At 41.9% G+C, this 21,097-nt stretch overlaps 1 protein-coding gene across 1 annotated transcript; it reads right to left on the reverse strand.

Annotated features, from left to right (window-relative positions):
- Positions 1-9,446: 9,446 nt before the first annotated feature.
- Positions 9,447-20,365, reverse strand: eno3 (enolase 3, (beta, muscle)). Its single transcript, XM_056236608.1, has 12 exons — positions 20,226-20,365; positions 18,296-18,381; positions 17,459-17,554; positions 17,319-17,377; positions 16,454-16,523; positions 15,436-15,569; positions 14,100-14,322; positions 12,153-12,350; positions 11,862-12,063; positions 10,356-10,464; positions 9,674-9,732; positions 9,447-9,582 (listed from the first exon to the last, which is right to left on the reverse strand). Exons 2-12 carry the CDS (start codon positions 18,378-18,380, stop codon positions 9,516-9,518), a joined length of 1,302 nt encoding a protein of 433 aa, XP_056092583.1. The 5' UTR covers position 18,381; positions 20,226-20,365; the 3' UTR covers positions 9,447-9,515.
- Between the last annotated feature and the right edge of the window lie 732 nt (positions 20,366-21,097).

The following is a 21,097-nucleotide window of genomic DNA, read 5'->3' on the forward strand; positions in this document are numbered from 1 at the left end:
TATTAACAGTTCAACGAGTCGGTGTTTCCCGAAACTATAGTTCCAACAAACATTCGCAATTGGCATCGCAGAGTTGTGTGTGTGTGTGTGTGAGCGACACTCGAGATCTGCAGTTAGAAGCAGTTTCTAGATCGCATGACGTGACTCAATAACTCCTGATCTTCAGGAATATAAGCAAGCGGACATTCAGTGCAAACGGTCTTTTATTTAGAACACAAAAGGGGTGTAACGATGCCCTCATGTCACGATTCGATACATATCACGACACTGAACTCACGATACGATATTATTGCGATACTCCAAGACATATGATAAAAGGTTAACAAAAAATGTACTGTTGATTAAAATGCTAACTTTGATATTACATTGTGGGTTTAAATGAATAGGATGGACTTGGTGCTTGTTACCCGCAAGGACAATAGTGACACCAGAATAACAATATTCATGATTCTGAAGCTGAAAATAAAGAATTATTTTAGACGAATTTGCTTGCACTCTGTCCTAGATATATTTAAAATAATGGACTTTTTACTGGTAACATCAGACATTTGGCATTATCAGGACCCACAAATATTCCCCCATTGCATTATTATACATTATAATCAACATTATGTATAGTAGTTTAATGTAGTACTGACACTAAAACTCTGAAAAATGTAATTTTTTTCTCACACAGTAATTTTTATTTTGGGGGAGCTATCCACGATACATATTGTTGCATTTTTGTATTGCGATATATTGTGGCACGATCAGGGCTTGACATTAACTTTTTTGCTCACTAGCCAATGTGGCTAGTGGTTTTCCAAAGTTACTAGCCACACAGCATTTTTACTAGCCACATTTTTGTTGTTTTGAAATTACCTGATTAAAGTTGACTATGGCGTGCTAAAATTTACTTGAACTAGATTTACAACCCTTTTAAATGTAAAACCACTGTACACACGCAAATCAAGACTAGGTAGGTATAACAATACAGGTCATTATCATTAGCTCTGATAAGGTTGTGTGTAAAGCTCCTTTAAAGCTCCTATAAAACCAGGTATTAAGATGAAGACATAGCTTCTTGCATAATAAAAGTGGTGCATGGATGTAGAAGATTAATAAAAAATATAAAAAAATAAACTGAAAAAACCTTTAGCATTAGAAACACTGTCTGTTTAAATATCAGAATCAGAATTACTTTATTGAGCCCCGATGGGAAATTCTTTGTTACAAGTTGCGTTTTCTGTGTCTTTGCACAGCAGAAACGTGTCTGACTGGTGTCTGCTGGTAACGTACATGGAGGGCTATCTCGGGATTCGGGCGTTGCAGCATAGACGGCAAAATAGGCTATAAGAATATTTCGTTCTGTATTGACAGGTGCAATATTTGATTTTTTTTTAAATTATATCTGCATTTGCCAAAACCTATGGACTTTCAAACATAAAAATGCCATTTATTAATATGTGTTCGTGTCAACATGACATATTTTCCTATTCTATTTAGCCTGGAAACGCTTCCAACAGGCTTGCGTGTCGCGTGGGAAATAGGCGTCGGTTTTTTTTCTAGCATGCACGCGTTTTCGGCGCGGCTCGAGACGCGCGTCACGCAGGCAGTGTGCAAGTTCTAACCTGTTAACATGGGAGCCGAAATAAAAACGGACACACCACGCAGCGGAGACGCGCACGCCACGCAGCCAGTGCGCTTCAGATGCCTTTTGAAAAGACTACAATTATTCAACCCGCCAAAGTGGCTAGTTGAAGTGACTGTGTTACCCGCCACGAGCAAAATCCACCCGCATTTGGCGGGTTGGCGGGTGTTAATGTCAAGCCCTGGGCACGATATATTGTTACACCCATACAAAATGTAATTTACGTCTTTTAGTTCGTCATGTGATTTAAAGCATCGTTTTTGAAGAGTGCGCGTGTGTGAACGAGCTCTAGTGTGTGTGAACGCTAGGTTGAATCTGGAAATAAAGCGAAATAACTGAGAAAAATGAGTAAGTCCTCAGATGCATGTCTGTAATTTATAGCAAAACATCTAGCGTTAATTCGATCTCAAACAGATTCATTAACAGTAGTTATTTTTACTCCGACATCTGTGTGACATCATTAACCAACGCGGTTGAACAACCAATTTGCGACTATACGGTTTGGGGAAACAGTCGTGACGAGCTCGCTGACTTCTTCATCGATATATCGTGCTATAATAGTTAAACAGCGAGTTACGGCGGTGTTCTGGAAACACCTGATTAGTTCCTATCTCTGTGAAGCCCCTCCTTCTGAAAGTCAAGTCAAGTCAAGTCAAATATATTTATATAGCGCTTTTCACAATACAGATTGTATCAAAGCTGCTTCACAGTATCAATCAAAACAACCTAAGAGTGTTTGTTTATTACTGGAAAAAAGACATCCAAGTTTGGTAGAGCTAGTCAATGGGATGATGGGTCATTTTATTTGAAAATCCCCAAACTGAGCAAGCCAAAGGCAACAGTGGCAAGGAACCGAAAAACTTCGTCAAAAGCACACTGTGCTCTGATTGGTCGGCTGGAGCAGTGTGTTGTGATTGTTCGAGCGCTTCCAGTGTGTTTGGGAAATGTCCCGCCCCTTTCCATAACCGCCAGTTTAACACACTACTAACTCAACAGGCCCCGCCCCTTTATTCTGCGTATGAATTATTATAATGAGGAATATTGTGACGTGTTCGTTCCCGGGAGAAACTCAAGACTACAATGGAGGCGTTTCAGGAGTCTCACTTTTCATGCTCAAACTGCAACATTACACACTGAAGACAGATGAACGCGTCAAAGTAAAATAGGTGCTCTTTTAGATTTTGAATTAGTTTTTATTTTCATTATAGTTGGTTTCATTAATTTTGTAGTGTGCTTTTGTCATTGTATTCACTTCTGTGGTGATTTACTCATTGATCAGGCGTGTGATTGGTCGATCGCTCATGGAGCAGGCGTGTGATTGGTCGATCGCTCATTGATCAGGCGTGTGATTGGTCGATCGCTCATGCAGCAGGCGTGTGATTGGTCGATCGCTCATTGATCAGGCGTGTGATTGGTCGATCGCTCATGCAGCAGGCGTGTGATTGGTCGATCGCTCATGCAGCAGGCGTGTGATTGGTCGATCGCTCATGCAGCAGGCGTGTGATTGGTCGATCGCTCATGCAGCAGGCGTGTGATTGGTCGATCGCTCATGCAGCAGGCGTGTGATTGGTCGATCGCTCATTGATCAGGCGTGTGATTGGTCGATCGCTCATGCAGCAGGCGTGTGATTGGTCGATCGCTCATGCAGCAGGCGTGTGATTGGTCGATCGCTCATGCAGCAGGCGTGTGATTGGTCGATCGCTCATGCAGCAGGCGTGTGATTGGTCGATCGCTCATTGATCAGGCGTGTGATTGGTCGATCGCTCATGCAGCAGGCGTGTGATTGGTCGATCGCTCATGCAGCAGGCGTGTGATTGGTCGATCGCTCATTGATCAGGCGTGTGATTGGTCGATCGCTCATGCAGCAGGCGTGTGATTGGTCGATCGCTCATGCAGCAGGCGTGTGATTGGTCGATCGCTCATTGATCAGGCGTGTGATTGGTCGATCGCTCATGCAGCAGGCGTGTGATTGGTCGATCGCTCATTGATTGGGGGCATGTTCAAGATCACAACGGTGCGCAACGTTTTGCTACGGTTTCCGGGTTGAACGTCATGTTTCCTGGAAACGGCGTGCACCGGTGTGCAACGGGGTTTGAGATGCGTTTTCTCTTGTTTGGTGGGCGTGTCAGAACTGCAGTCCAATCAGCAGCAACATGTATATAAAGCACACGGTATTAAAGAGAACTCGCACAATGGAAGTAATTTACAAATGTGTTCGATACGCAACAACTAAGGATATTAGAAAACATGTTTGTCGTAAGTATTATTGTAAAAATATAGGATATCAACATAATGATGTAGTTGTTTATATTTTTAGCTTCATTGCAAGTGTGTGACATTTGGTATAGAAATAAACAATGCAAAGTGCTTTTCCTAAAAATGAGAAAGAAAATACAGGGTATTAATAAAACATTATGAACAACAAGAATGTGAGGCTAAATAGATGTGTTTTAGTCTTTATTAGGTAAGATGTGCTTCCATTTCAGTTTCCACAAATCCCTTCACTCGATTGGGATGTTCTCTTGTGTTCTGGGCGGCAAGTGCAGTAACTGTAACATCGGGCATATTTTGTAGTATTAAACATATTTATACCGACTTAATCAGGCTCCGAAAATTCTTCACAAAGAACACAAAAAGCCTTCTCAGCTGCCGTAGTTGCAACTCTTGCGTCATCACAACAGTGCGTTCAACGCATCACCGTTTCTGTTTAAAAAACGTTCTGCAACGTTTTGTCGGCGCTGAACGCAGCCCAGGCGTGTGATTGGTCGATCGCTCATGCAGCAGGCGTGTGATTGGTCGATCGCTCATGCAGCAGGCGTGTGATTGGTCGATCGCTCATGCAGCAGGCGTGTGATTGGATTACATTTTTCATTCATTTAGCAGACACTTTTATCCAAAGCAACTTACGAATGAGAATAGAAGCAGTGAAACTGCCATGACCCTTCCCAGTTTAATCTAACGCAGTACGTGTACTGTTGTTTTTTTAGGTTCCATTTTATTTCAATAGTCCACTTTAGACATTCTACTAACTATAAGTAACTTTGCAACTACACGTCAACTAACTGTCATTAGAGTATTAGCATAGACTGGTAGGTTATGGTTGGGGTTCGTAGAATACATTTATTTGTTTACAAGTTACTTATAGTCAGTAGAATATCTATTGCAGGACCAACAAAATAAAGTTTTAGCAGATATTAAGCAGACAGTTTACTAATACTCTGAAAGGCAAAGGGTAATTTATAGTAATATTTTCAAAACCACTAAGAAATGTAGCTTTAAATATACTTCTTTTGAAGTATTGGTGCTTAATGTAAAAATATATAGTGTAAACGATAAATCACGTTTGAGAATTATGCTGGCTACTGTGTACAGGCCACCAGGGCACCATAAAGATTTTATCAAAGAATTTGCGGACTTTCTATCAAATTTAGTATTGGCTGCAGATAAAGTACTAATTGTTGGTGATTTTAATATACATGTAGATAATGAAAAAGATGCTTTGGGATTGGCATTTAAAGACATTGTAAACTCAATTGGAGTTAGACAACACGTGTCAGGACCTACTCATTGTCGTAATCATACTCTAGATCTAATATTATCACATGGAATAGATGTTGATGCCGTTGAAATTCTGCAGCAGAGCGATGACATCTCAGATCATTATCTAGTCTCATGTAAATTACATTTAGCCAAGGCTGCAAAGCCGACTCCGTGTTATAAATACGTTAGACCTATAAGTTCTGCCACTAAAGATTGCTTTATCAATAATCTTCCTAATCAGTTTCATCATCTCAGCATCCCAGATAGCTTAGAAGAACTCGATATTGCAACAGAAACGTTTAACTCTCTCTTTTCCAGCACTTTAGACGCAGTTGCTCCGTTGCGCTTAAAGAAGATTAAAGAAAATAGTCCAACGCCGTGGTACAGCGAGCACACTCAGGCCCTAAAGAGAGCAGCCAGAAAAATGGAGCGCAACTGGAAGAAAACTAAACTAGAGGTATTTCGGATTTCGTGGAAAGAGAGCTCGATTGCTTACAGAGAGGCTTTAAAAGCTGCTAGATCTGCTTATTTTTCAAACCTATTAGAAGAAAATAAACATAATCCTAGGTATTTATTTGAAACAGTGGCTAAACTAACGAAAAAGAAAGCTTCAAGCTCAGAAGTGTCAAAGCAACACGGCAGTGATGACTTTATGAACTTCTTCACTTATAAGATTGATAATATCAGGGACAAAATTATAACTATGCAACCGTCTACCACAGTATCGCATCAGGCAGTGCATTGTAGTCTCCCTGAGGAAAAAATTGATTTATTTGTTGCTATAGGAGAGGAAGAATTCTGCAAACTCGTTAATTCATCTAAATCGACAACTTGTATGTTAGACCCTATACCGACTAAGCTACTGAAACAGATGCTTCCAGAGGTCATATATCCTCTTCTTAATATCATTAATTCATCTTTGTCTCTAGGATACGTACCAAAAACCTTTAAACTGGCTATGATAAAAACCGCTTGTTAAAAAACCACAACTTGATCCTACAGAATTAGTCAATTACAGGCCGATCTCGAATCTGCCTTTTCTGTCAAAGATATTAGAAAAAGCAGTATCTTCACAACTATGTTCCTTTCTAGAAAGAAATGATATCTGCGAGGATTTTCAGTCCGGATTTAGACCGTACCATAGCCCTGAGACAGCTCTCATTAGAGTCACAAATGATTTGCTCTTATCATCCGATCGTGGTTGTATCTCTCTATTAGTGTTACTCGATCTTAGTGCTGCATTTGACACCATCGACCACAACAATCTTTTAAATAGACTAGAAAACTATGTTGGCATTAGTGGAATTGCATTAGCATGGTTTAAATCATACTTAACTGACCGTTATCAGTTTGTAGCAGTAAATGAAGAGATGTCTTATCGATCACAAGTTCAGTATGGCGTACCACAAGGCTCAGTACTAGGACCGCTGCTGTTCACTCTGTACATGCTACCATTAGGAGATATCATTAGGAAACATGGAGTTAGCTTTCACTGTAATGCCGATGATACTCAGCTGTATATTTCTTCAAAACCCAACGAAACTTACCAATTCACAAAATTAACGGAATGCATAGCTGATATAAAAAATTGGATGACTAGTAATTTCCTACTACTAAATTCTGAAAAGACAGAGATTCTAATTATTGGACAAAAAGCATCCTCACGTAATAACCCAGAATACTGTCTAACACTTAATGGCTGCTCTGTCAAGTCTTCGTCATCGGTTAGGAACCTGGGTGTGCTATTTGATACCAACCTTTCTTTTGAAAGCCACGTGTCTAGTATCTGTAAAACTGCATTTTTCCATCTTAAAAATATATCTAAATTACGCCATATGCTCTCATTGGGAAATGCGGAACAATTAGTCCATGCGTTCATGACATCAAGGCTAGATTATTGTAATGCTCTACTGGGTGGTTGCCCTGCACGCTTAATAAACAAACTACAGCTAGTTCAAAACGCCGCAGCTCGAGTTCTTACCAGAACCAGGAAATATGACCATATTAGCCCGGTTCTGTCAACACTGCATTGGCTCCCTATTAAACATCGTATAAATTTTAAAATATTGTTGATTACCTACAAAGCACTAAATGGTTTAGCTCTGCAGTACTTGAGCGAGCTCTTAACGCATTATAGTCCTTCACGTCTATTGCGATCTCTAAACTCCGGCCAGTTGATAATACCTAGAATATCTAAATCGACTGCAGGCGGTAGATCCTTTTCCTATTTAGCACCAAAACTTTGGAACAGTCTTCCTACCATTGTCTGGGAAGCAGACACACTCTGTCAGTTCAAAGCTAGACTAAAAACACATCTCTTTGATCTAGCATACACATAATACATTATAGACTTCTATAATTCAATGTTAGGCTGCATAGATTAGGTCAGCCGGAACTGGGAACACTTCCCTTAAATCTTGATGTACTCGCTACATCATAAGAAGAATGGCATCTACGCTAATATTAGTGTCTTTGTTTATCCCGAGGTTTTCCCGCAGCCTGCCGGATCCAGGCCGTGTCCAGATCTGACGAAGGAGATCCGCCTGGACCCGATGACAATGCAGTGCTGAAGTATCCACTATCCTCTCCCTATGGAGGATCCCTTTCCCACTCTACAGATAAAGCATTGTGAATTCCGGCTCGCGTACCCCGAAGTGATAAAATAAAACAAAATTCTGTATCAAAATGTATAGGCAAGAAAAGTAGTTTGTTTAGGCTGGGTTGTATGAATTAAAAACCTGCGCACATATTTTAAAAAGCACATAACTATAGAATTCTGAATGTGCATGTGAACGCCGTCAGCGTTAATCACAGGTTCGCGTTTAAAGTCTGATCATTTCGACGGAGGTGAATCAATCAAAGTTAACTTTAGCTGGAAGTAACATTATTCAAGAACCGCTATAACGCCAAAACAATCTGTTACCTTAAAGTCCCTGTAAAGTCAAAATTAAGTATGTGTTCTGAGTTTGTCACACCACAGAAAAATGTGTTATTAGCCACCCTGCCAAATTTGAATGATAAAAAAAGCCAGCAAGTACATAAAATAAGCTATCAAAATCTTGAAAAAATGAGCAGTATCTCTGCTCTCAAACGCTGGGGGCGTGTCCGCTGGCTGTGCTGAAACCACGCCCACTCGCGGGAAAGCTGCCGTCGCCACACTCAACTCTACAGCCGGAATAGATGCTCGCACGGTGGGCAGTGGGCACGCACTGCCGATGATGGCACCAGTTGTCGGCGCGACGGGAGGATGAATGCCGAGGCGGAAGGTAGTCGGTTCGGCCCCATTCACCAGTAACAACGGATTATCAGTGAATGTCTCAGTTGTCTCCGACGAAAGTTTATAAAACTATCCCGTGTAAAATGATCACTTACAGAGGCGGGTTTTTCGCAGTGATCCTCAGTTCTCCATCAAGGTTGGCTCTTCACAAAATTAATCCACTTCTTCTTAATGTAGCTAATCGTTTTTCGGAAATTTAAATAAGGACACCGATCTGTTTTGTATGTGATCCGGTGATCGCATCCAGGTAGTAGCCTACGCTTTTCTGTGACGAAGGCATAGCTAGCTAGCAATCTGTAGGCTGCTGTAGTAACTAATAGTAGGCTACTGACCGTAACTCACGATTGAGCGGCAAAACTGATGTGAATTGTTAGGGGAGCGGACAGCCTCAGTGGCCTCAGTGCGTCATCAAGTAGGGGCGTGTCCAGGAGCTCAAGGGCTCCAGTGCGTCATCGAGCCCCGTTTTAGCCCCGCCCAAAAAATCCGTAAAATATCAATGGTGAAAAACTGTTTAACGGTCTAACTCCACAATTCAGTACTTCACAGTTCACAGTCTTTGTAATATGTTTTAGCAATACATTTCTAACATTTATAATGTGTTTAGAATTTTCTTTTAAAATTGCCTTTACAGGGACTTTAAATTATATGTTTATCTCTGTAAAGCTGCTTTGAAACAATCCATTGTTAAAAGCGCTATATAAATGAAGATGACTTGACTAATGACAGTTAGTTTACATGTAGCTGCAAACTTACTTATAGTTAGTAGAATGTCTAAAGTGGACTATCGAAATAAAAGTGTTACCCTGTTTTTTTATAAAGATGATAGATATAGAATAGAAGATAATGTTAGTATTATTGTAAGTTAGTGTAAGTTTATGTAAATAAACTGTAAATTAATGCAAGTTAGTATTACACACTGAAGAAAGATGAAGATATGGAGTAAACTATCGGTCCCCTTGAAGTTCTGACGGTTCATGTAAATAATGCACTGACACGCCATTTCTTTCACTTTTTTTATCTTTTTATTTACTCGTTTCAAAAAAAGTACTGATGGAGGAAAGTGGATGTTCAGAGTTTTGGGTGACGGTAGTCTTTGCCTGCAAACTTGGCCTTGTCACCGAGCTCTTCCTCGATCCTGTTGAACACACACACACAGATGAGTTTGGCACACACACAGATTGTCCTTTAACCTGATTTGTGAGGTGTATAATGATGTCATCGCTGACCTCATCAGCTGGTTGTACTTTGCCAAACGCTCCGATCTGCAGGGGGCGCCGGTCTTGATCTGAGCACATGAGGAGATGCGTTAGTGTGGCAGAACATTCGAGAAGAGAGATGGTTTTCTGATTAAAGCTGCAGTGTGTAAGTTTTAGCGGCGTCTAGTGGTGAGGTTGCGAATTGCAACCAACAGAAGTTACGGTGGCCGAAAGGAAGTGATGTCATCGTCAGAGACAGCAGAGAGGAGCTAGTTAAACAAAAGATTTTGTTTCTTTACAGTAGGAAATTAGTTTCACTTCATTAATCAGTAAAACTATGTTAATGCAAATATTGTTACTTGTTCATCATTGTGTCAGTGTTTTATTCGCTGACTTTAGCAGCTTCTTTGCGCGAAAAACAACAGTGATGAAACGCGTTTGTCCGCTCAGGGCCACCGTAGAAGCATGTCAATGTAAGCGGACCCGCGGTGTGTGTAGAGAGAAACGCCTCATTCTAAGCTAATAAAAACATAACGGTTCATTATGTAAGGTCTTTACACGCCACTGAACACATAGTTATGTATATGATATTGCATTTTTGTCAACAGATCCTCCTAAATATTACACAATGCATCTTTAATGCGTATAGTGTGGCAAGAACTAAGAATCGGTTATTTTGCATCTGTTTCGCTGTGTGATGAGTTTAGTGTACCTGTCCTGTGCAGAGGCCGACCACCAGGTCAGCGATGAAGGTGTCCTCGGTCTCCCCGGAGCGATGGCTCACCATCACACCCCAACCGTTAGACTGAGCCAGCTTACAACTGCACACACACACACACACACACGCTGTAAAACTGAGCTGTTCAATGGAGTTTTGCAACACTGACAGAGTTAAACACTGATTGAACAGAACGGAATCAACTTTGAACTGAATAATGACTCTTCAATTCTGTAGAACTGCTATACAAGAGAAACTGAATTGAAGTCTTTTCATTATAGGCCGTGAGACAGAGGGTTGATTGGTACCATTTTGAGGGATTAAACCGCATGGTGATTTGTGTAGGTATATGACCCTGTATTTGAAAAATGTGTGATAGCATTAGATTCAAGGTAGTTTTTGGTTACGGAGGACGATTTTCAAACATGTGTCAAGAAAAAGGATACATTTATTTATTTATCCTTAAATTTGAAAATTTTATGAAATTTATAAAATTATGAAATTTTATAAATTTTATAATAAAATTATAGTTTTTTTTAATACATTTTTCTCTCTTGTAGTCACTGAACACCTTACCTTGAGGTAGGATGATATAAGTGTTGATTTCTGATGAAAGCTACCATGGATCGGATGCTATCACACATTTTCCAACACTAGAGATGTGTAGCTTCATGAAAATCAAAAAGAAATGCAATCCCTTAAATGGTAACGGTAGCCCAAATTTGGGGTCCCGTCTCATGGCCTATTACTGATGAATTAAATTAAACTGAATTTAATCAATTTTGCCACATTGACAACTGAATTGAATGTTTCATAATTGACAAAATTCAGCATTGACATGGATCTGAATGACACTATTGAATTCTGTAGAACTGCTTTACAACAGAAACTGAATTTCATAATTTATGAATTTTTCAACATTTACTGAACTGCATTACCATTGAACTGAATTTAATCAATCATTTATGAATTTTGCAACATTGACACATTTATTGAACTGAATAATAATTGAAGGCCGTTATGGGCCCTGTGGCGCAGCTCTGCGAGGAGGCCGTAATGGGCCCTGTGGCGCAGCTCTGCGAGGAGGCCGTTATGGGCCCTGTGGCGCAGCTCTGCGAGAAGGCCGTTATGGGCCCTGTGGCGCAGCTCTGCGAGGAGGCCTTAATGGGCCTTGTGGCGCAGCTCTGCGAGGAGGCCGTTATGGGCCCTGTGGCGCAGCTCTGCGAGGAGGCCGTTATGGGCCCTGTGGCGCAGCTCTGCGAGGAGGCCGTAATGGGCCCTGTGGCGCAGCTCTGCGAGGAGGCCGTAATGGGCCCTGTGGCGCAGCTCTGCGAGGAGGCCGTTATGGGCCCTGTGGCGCAGCTCTGCGAGAAGGCCGTTATGGGCCCTGTGGCGCAGCTCTGCGAGGAGGCCGTAATGGGCCCTGTGGCGCAGCTCTGCGAGGAGGCCATAATGGGCCCTGTGGCGCAGCTCTGCGAGGAGGCTGTGCTGTATACTCACGCCTGGATGGACTCGGTGACAGAGCCGATCTGGTTGACTTTAAGCAGGAGGCAGTTGCAGGCCTTCTTCTCGCACGCCTGCTGGATGCGCTTGGGGTTCGTCACGGTCAGATCATCTCCCACCACCTGGATGTCCACAGATCCTGTAAACTTGCTCCAGTTCTCCCAGTCGTCCTGGTCGAACGGATCCTCAATGGACTGAACTGCAGAAAAACCCAGACACACATAAGCAGGTCTGTTTGTGCACAAACCGTGTGTGTGTGTGCGTGAGTCAGTGTGTGTGTGTGTGTACCTGGGTAGTTCTTAATGAAGCTCTTGTACAGATCTCCCAGCTGCTCTCCAGTGATGTGGCGCTTCGGGTCGTCGGGTGATTTGAAGTCCAGATCATATTTTCCACTCCTGAAGAACTCAGATGCTGCAACATCCATCCCGATGATGATCTTATCAGGATAGCCGGCCTTTTCGATGGCGGATTTCAACAGCTCGAGAGCTACGGAAATGCATCTTTATTAGAGAACGTTTAAACTTTTTTTTTTTTGCAGTGAATAAACCAAGTGGCAACTCCACCAGGGGGCGATCGAGACGCTGCTTTATGAGCTATACTGGGACCAACCACCCGGGGGGCGATCGAGACGCTGGTTTATGAGCTATACTGGGACCAGCCACCGGGGGGCGATCGAGACACTGCTTTATGAGCTATACTGGGACCAGCCACCGGGGGGGCGATTGAGACGCTGCTTTATGAGCTATACTGGGACCAGCCACCGGGAGGCGATCGAGACTCTGGGTTTATGAGCTATACTGGGACCAACCACCGGGGGGCGATCAAGACGCTGCTTTATGAGCTATACTGGGACCAGCCACCGGGAGGCGATCGAGACTCTGGGTTTATGAGCTATACTGGGACCAGCCACCGGGGGGCGATCGAGACGCTGCTTTCTGAGCTATACTGGGACCAGCCACCGGGGGGCGATCGAGACTCTGGGTTTATGAGCTATACTGGGACCAACCACCGGGGGGCGATCGAGACTCTGGGTTTATGAGCTATACTGGGACCAGCCACCGGGGGGCGATCGAGACGCTGGTTTATGAGCTATACTGGGACCAGCCACCGGGGGGCGATCGAGACGCTGGTTTATGAGCTATACTGGGACCAGCCACCGGGGGGCGATCGAGACACTGCTTTATGAGCTATACTGGGACCAGCCACCGGGGGGGCGATCGAGACGCTGCTTTATGAGCTATACTGGGACCAGCCACCGGGAGGCGATCGAGACTCTGGGTTTATGAGCTATACTGGGACCAACCACCGGGGGGCGATCGAGACGCTGGTTTATGAGCTATACTGGGACCAGCCACCGGGGGGCGATCGAGACGCTGGTTTATGAGCTATACTGGGACCAGCCACCGGGGGGCGATCGAGACACTGCTTTATGAGCTATACTGGGACCAGCCACCGGGGGGGCGATCGAGACGCTGCTTTATGAGCTATACTGGGACCAGCCACCGGGAGGCGATCGAGACTCTGGGTTTATGAGCTATACTGGGACCAACCACCGGGGGGCGATCAAGACGCTGCTTTATGAGCTATACTGGGACCAGCCACCGGGAGGCGATCGAGACTCTGGGTTTATGAGCTATACTGGGACCAGCCACCGGGGGGCGATCGAGACTCTGGGTTTATGAGCTATACTGGGACCAACCACCGGGGGGCGATCGAGACTCTGGGTTTATGAGCTGTACTGGGACCAGCCACCGGGGGGGCGATCGAGACGCTGGGTTTATGAGCTATACTGGGATCAGCCACTGGGGGGCGATCGAGACGCTGGGTTTATGAGCTATACTGGGACCAGCCACCGGGGGGCGATCGAGACTCTGGGTTTATGAGCTATTACTGGGACCAGCCACTGGGGGGCGATCGAGACGCTGGGTTTGTGAGCTATACTGGGACCAGCCACCGGGGGGCGATCGAGACTCTGGGTTTATGAGCTATACTGGGATCAGCCACTGGGGGGCGATCGAGACGCTGGGTTTATGAGCTATACTGGGACCAGCCACCGGGGGGCGATCGAGACTCTGGGTTTATGAGCTATTACTGGGACCAGCCACCGGGGGGCGATCGAGACTCTGGGTTTGTGAGCTATACTGGGACCAGCCACCGGGGGGCGATCGAGACTCTGGGTTTATGAGCTATTACTGGGACCAGCCACTGGGTATAAACTCATGCAATAACTCGTACCCTCGTTGTTCTCGAGGATGTTGGGTGCGAATCCGCCCTCGTCTCCCACGTTGGTGGCGTCTTTGCCGTACTTGGCTTTGATGACGTTCTTCAGGTTGTGGTACACCTCGGCGCCGATCCTCATGGCCTCGTGGAAGTTCTTGGCTCCCACAGGGAGGATCATGAACTCCTGCATGGCCAGCTTGTTCCCGGCGTGAGAGCCTCCGTTGATGACGTTAAACGCCTGAAGGGAAAGAAACGAGAAGAGAGGGATGAGCGGAGACAGAGTGATCGGCGGTATACCGGTTCACACCGAACACCGGTGTTCATTTTTGTTATGATTTGAATTTAATATACCGCAATACATCACTTTTAAGTATGTCGCTTTAACAACATTGGGAACGCGGCACGACACTGTTTGAGAGGGTCTTCACTGTGGTGATGCTCAGCTCTCTGTGTGTGTGTGTGTGTGTTACTAAGCCTGACGGTGAAGATGGATAGGTTAAACTATAATTGATAGCGGTCAAATTATATTACAGTGTTAAAAGGCTTTGACATAGTTGAATAAATAAAACGTTGAATTTCAAAGTCAAAATGCGGCGCAGGTGTTTATATATGAATGTATCTTTGAAGGGAACTGACGGCGTTTAGAAAAGATTCAATGTTATTTTCATTGAATGTTTCCTGATAAAGCAGCGTTTATTAGAGCGCCTCCTGCTGGCAGCTCTTTGTAAACAGCATCATTTTGTGGGGCCTTGCAAACCTGTATTAATACTAGTGTGGATTTTTCTACAATATTAACTCAGTCATGACAGAAAATAGGGCATTTTAAGCCAATCAACTACAGTATTTCCTCTCAATCAGTAGAAAATGTAGTTAACACACAATCATGCTTGAATAAAAAAAAAAGTAATTCATATTATGAATTATTTTTCATAATCTTGAAAAATACTATGATATACATTTTTGGTCATATCGCCCAGCACTACTGAAAACTATTAAAAAATAAAATAATCAAAAGCACAACACTAAAATTAATAAAACCTGAAAATATATATAAAAAAACTCATTCAAAATAGGAGTAAAAGGTATACAAATAATAATACTAAACTACTACTAATAATAAATTATAAAAAAATAAAAAAATTTACAAAGGCACATAAATTAGTAACGTAAATGAAAACTAATTGTATAAAATAAAAGTTTAGAGTTTAGTAGTAAACAAGGTTATTTATATATTCTATTTGTATAACTAAACTAATAAAAATGACAAAAGCAAAAAATAATTACTAAAACTTAAACGGAGATTACGATGAAAAACATAAAAGAAAACACAACTAGCGTGCGGCTCACGTACGGGTACGGGGAGGATCACGTCTTTGTTTCCCGCGAGGTCTGCGATGTGGCGGTACAGCGGCACTCCCTTCTCAGCCGCGCCGGCCTTACACACCGCCAGACTCACACCCAGGATAGCGTTCGCCCCAAACTGAGCTGTGGGGGAGAGTGTGTGACACATTAATGACACGTTCTAAAGTGTCTGCGCGTGAGCATCAATGTGTGAGTGAGTGTGTATGTGTTTGTGTGTGCGACGTGAGTGTATAAATGTTTGTGTATGTGTGAGTGTGGGTGTCCGTGAGCATGAGCATAAATGTGTGTGTGTGTGAGTGTATAAATGTTTGTGTATGTGTGAGTGTGGGTGTCCGTGAGCATGAGCATAAATGTGTGTGTGTGTGAGTGTATAAATGTTTGTGTATGTGTGAGTGTGGGTGTCCGTGAGCATGAGCATAAATGTGTGTGTGTGAGTGTATAAATGTTTGTGTATGTGTGAGTGTGGGTGTCCGTGAGCATGAGCATAAATGTGTGTGTGTGTGAGTGTATAAATGTTTGTGTATGTGTGAGTGTGGGTGTCCGTGAGCATGAGCATAAATGTGAGTGTGTATGCGTTTGTGTGTGCGTGAGTGTATACATGTGTATGTGTGGGTGTGCGTGAGCATGAGCATAAGTGTGTGTGTGTGTATGTGTGTGTACGCGTATAAATGTGTGTATGTGTTTGTGTGTGCGTGAGTATAAATGTCTGTGAGAGTGTGGCTGTGTGGGAGCATAAATTGTGTGTGTGTGTGTATGGGTTTGTGTGTACGTGAGTGCACGTACTGTTTATTGTATAAATGTGTATGTGAGACTGTATGAACGACGCGTTTGTGTGTGCGCGTGTGAGCATAAGTGTGTGTGTAAGCATGTATTTGAGCTTAAGTGTGTGTGTGTGACTGTTTGTGTGTGCGTGCGTGCGCGTGTGTGAGCATAAGTGTGTGTGTGTGTGCGTGCGCATGTATTTGAGCTTAAGTGTGTGTGAGAATGCGTGTGTGTGTGTTATTTACATTTGTTCTCAGTTCCATCGAGTTCCAGCATGAACTTGTCAATTTTCTCCTGATCAACGACGCTGAACTTCTGTTTAGACACAAGCATGATGGGATGTCAGATCAGTTTGACAAAAGAAACACATTGGCTTTCGCAGTCATTTTTGGAACAGTAAGAGTAAGAGTAACTTTTTTAAAAATAAAATAAAAATAATTTCACTGTAGAAGTAACAAAAGACTCTCAGGTCATTAAGATGTGTAAATGAGTGTATTTCTTCATTTGTACACGCAAATATGCAAACTTCACTACAGTAAAAATCTACATCTCTATAAGCTGAAACAAAGAAAACAAGAGAATCTCACATTTGGTCCATCTGAGAATCATGTGCATATAGTGGCCAGCAGATGGCGGTTATTCACTCTGATAATTATGATGGGATGAATCAAATAAATGTGAATATTTATCAGGTAAATGGAGCATTTCATTAGTTTAATTATACAAATTTTACACATTTTAAATACAAATGTACATATATTAAATACTATGAGGATAAAGGGTTTATTAGGTTGGAAGCCAAGATTATTTATATAAATATGATACCAAAAACCATCACGATAAACTGTGTAAGTTTACCGCAAAGCAAATGCAGAATTTAACTAAATATATATATATTTTTTTAATTCAAAATATATTTCACAAAATAATTTGTTTTAAAAACGCTATAAAATAAACAGTTGTGTTCAAAATTTGAAGTTGGCATCACAAAAATTGAGCCGTTAAAAGGTTTTCGGAGCATTTCCATTGTAACTTTTCAAAGAATGAATTAGAGTGAGCTTTCGAATGATGATTATTAAAATATGAGAAAAAAGTAATCCGTGATCTCACCTTCTCAATCAGTTTGGGAGCGATCTCCTTGTTCACATGGTCCACAGCCTTCTGGGTACCTTAACACACACATTAATATTGGTCTTTGTCTCATGAATGGTGTGTGTGTGTGTGTGTGTGTGTGTGTGTGTGTGGGGTACCTTTGCCCAGGTAACGTGTTTTGTCTCCATCTCGGAGCTCCAGAGCCTCATGGACTCCAGTGGAAGCGCCGCTGGGAACAGCCGCCCGGAAACGACCTGAAACCACCAGGAAACAATCAACCATTACACACTTTCTCAAGGCAAACTCTGATTGAAGTAATTAAAAAAATAAAATAAAAAGTCTGAAGAACATCAAAAGATTATTGATCTACCTGCCGGTCTACTGAGTAAAGGTTGCTAGGGTGTTGCTAGGTGGTTGCTAAGGAGTTGCTAAGGAGTTCTGTTGTTACTAGGGCTTCACCAGATTAATTCAGTCACTCCAGGGTTATTATACGGGGCAACAACACCATTTAACCTAAAACGGAAAAGTTGTGTGTTCTGGCAGCCTGAAAACTCAAGTTTTAAAGCGATACCACCATCGTTTTTGTGTAAAAGCTTAAATTTGTGAAAACAGTGACATCATAAGCATGCACATCACATGTTCAGTCTATAAGAGTGTGGCGTTTCTTGAGTGACGGCGCCACCCACTGGCCCGGCAGCAGAACACAGCGTCGTTAGGCTCGTTTTGTACGTCGGTACGAACATGATGTACATGTAAAATACACGTACATGAAAAACTTAAAAATGGCGTTAAATTTTTCAATTAACTTAAGTTAGCTGCTAACTCAATGTACTAAAACAAGTACATTGAAAGTAAATTAATAAAAACTGTATAGACTTTTAAATAAACTATTAATTAAAGTGACAAACACAACAAAATAACTGAAAATGAAAATTATTTCAAAATGAATGACACCACAATAGAAACGCAATGATACTAAAACACAGCATTTGTACCTTTGGTTGTGTAAAGATCGACTTCAACAGTGGGGTTTCCTCTGGAGTCGAGGATTTCACGAGCGTGAATCTTGCTGATGGACATCCTGAAAGAGAGAGAGAGAGAGAGAGAGAGTGTGTGTGTGTGAGTGAGTGAGAGAGTGTGTGTATCGTTCTCACTCTGAACGTTTAGCTTCATTTCTGTGCTTAGCAAATAAAGTCCTGTTTGTTTGGATAGCATATTTAAAACAGTCACCAAATTATGAGAGAGAAAACCATTTTTAGGAGTACAAAAAAAACTTAAATTGGTGAAATGAGTTAAGACCTCTGCACAAACCTTAAAATACTGTACACACACACACACACGGTCACCCCTCAGCTGTCTGATACAGTCTGAAGTTTCACTGCTATTAATAGAGCGGCTACAGCAGAAGACAGAAAATACCTCAGGAGTGTGTGTGTGTGTGTGTGTGTGAGAAATCTCAGTCATACCTCGACGACTCTATATGCCCTTTACAAAGCCCTGCTGAACCCTGACCTTTGTGTACAACATTCTGACCTTTGTATTTGAGCAATGCATGCAACTGTAACACACACACTGTGTCGTAGTGCAGCTTTATAGAAGACATTAGGCCGACACAGTAGATTTGATTTAATTCAATTAAATTAATCTACACCAGATCTTCTAAATTTCAATTTGGTGCTATTGGTACAAGTTTTTTTTTTTTTTTGCCATTTTTGAAGATTAGTGGTGGACAATGTAAACAATGCAAATGTAATTTTCCTCTGACAGACATGCAGATGGACTATGGAATATTGTTTCTGCCATGGAATAGTTTTTAAAAGCAATTGTGACTACAATTCAGACTGTATAACTCATAACTTTTTCTCAGAACTATAAGAAGAAACAAATTACTATTGCAAAAAACTGTCGTAAATATATATTTTTATTCCGTGGCAGAAACAAGCGTCCATCCATGTTGCATTAGGGTCCACTCTTTTTTACCTGATTTTTCGTATTTCAGAGATAAAGCAATGTTTACATTTTGAAACCGAAGTTCTCATTTTTGATATCAGGTATCAATCTTATTATTATTTATTTTTTTATCAGGATATTGATACTTTTTATCATCATCATTTATTACAATGTCTTTAGCCTATTCTTCTCTGACATTTTAAAGTTTTCTCAGTTTGTCTGCGAGACGGACAGAGCATAAATCACCAATCACAGCACAGCATTTTATCGAGCGCGCGGAGCTGCCCACGAACGTGTGGCACGTGATCATCATACAAACCCAACTATCTATAGGCGCGTGCACATTGACGCAACAATCAGTTATTAAATAACCCCCTAATGACGCAATATTCAGCGACTCCGAGTGGACTTTACCCGAGGTGTAACTTTTCTATACGTTTTTTTTTTTTTTTGTAAATAAAATGATAATTGTGCATGTCGTTTATTGGTCATGATGTTAAATCGCCACTGATGGTCCCTGTAAAACACGACTTTAACCGTAACGTTTCTGATCTAGAACCGGAGAACCTGTGATGGTGCCACCGGAAGCGTGAAGGTCATTCACTACAGAAAGTCTAACGGTCTTAAATCTGCTCCGGTTTAACAAACTCAGCGTTTATCTACAGTCTCCATATAACACGATATATCCCCTTACAGCAAACTTACACACTCATCCAGCTCTCAGGCGGTGTAAAGTTTAAGATTAAAGATCTACAGGTCCCAGATCAGAAGACGCGTCAAATAAAGACAGAGACTAGCGAGAGTTCGGTCATTAAGAGCTGATCTCAGATCAGCTGCTCCCCAATCAGGAAGTAACTCCACATTAGACTTCAACGCACTTTTGCAGAACTCGTGCACGCGCCCGTTCGATACCGCAAAACAAGTGTCAGAAAAGCTCATAAAAACACAGTTCGAGTGAAATGCGTGCGCGTTTACCTGAGGGCGATTCGCGTCGGTGTCAGTCTCGGCGTTTGACAGGGTGGGAATGAACAATGAAATTGCAGCACCGCAATTTATAGACGGTCTCTAAACTACGTCCCCGTATATGGGAAAACCTTTGGGGAGCGTCTAAAAACACCGAACATTACAGAGCGCGCGAGTGTTTCAGGACACGCCCACAGCGCGAGTGTGTCAGGCTATATTACAACAGAGTAATTCAAAATGTAATTATCATCAGTTTGAATAGACACTTAATCTCTTATTAAGCAATGCCTCGGGGTTCAGAGCGTTGTAGAAGGTCTTTTATTACTGCAGTTTGTTTTTTTAATGAAGTTGTGTCATTTTTTGTACTGATTGTTGTTGTTTTGAATGTTTAATTGTCTATTTGTGGTGTTTGTAATGTACAATGGTGGCAAATGAGTTTCCTCTTACAGGGATTAATAAAGTTGTCTAATCTCATCTAATCATTTGTTTTGGGACTGTGTATTGCAAAGTATTTGGGGTTGACTTTTCAAACTTTGTTTTCAAATGTAAATTTTCAAAGAAAAATCATTTGTTTTTTATTTTTAAGAGTTTGATATGTATTTAAACTCCTTCAGGAAATCTCTGACTCGGTCATGGTGTAAAACATTTAAGCTAATTTAAGATTCTTTGTTGTTTTGTCTTGTAACCCTCATTGTTGTCTATTATTGCTCATTACTGTTTTGTCTTGTTTTTTGTTGCATTAAATAGAAATGTAATCACTCGTTTAACTAAACAATATGCATCTGCTTTGAACGACATTAGAAACCATGACGCACTTCTTTTAATTAATGTATTGTAATTTACCCAGGCACTGATATATTTATATAATAACCTGATGTGGTTCT

The sequence above is a fragment of the Rhinichthys klamathensis genome, unplaced genomic scaffold (assembly GCF_029890125.1).
Source record: "Rhinichthys klamathensis goyatoka isolate OS25496 unplaced genomic scaffold, OSU_Roscu_1.1 h1tg000454l_1, whole genome shotgun sequence".
Taxonomy (NCBI): domain Eukaryota; kingdom Metazoa; phylum Chordata; class Actinopteri; order Cypriniformes; family Leuciscidae; genus Rhinichthys; species Rhinichthys klamathensis.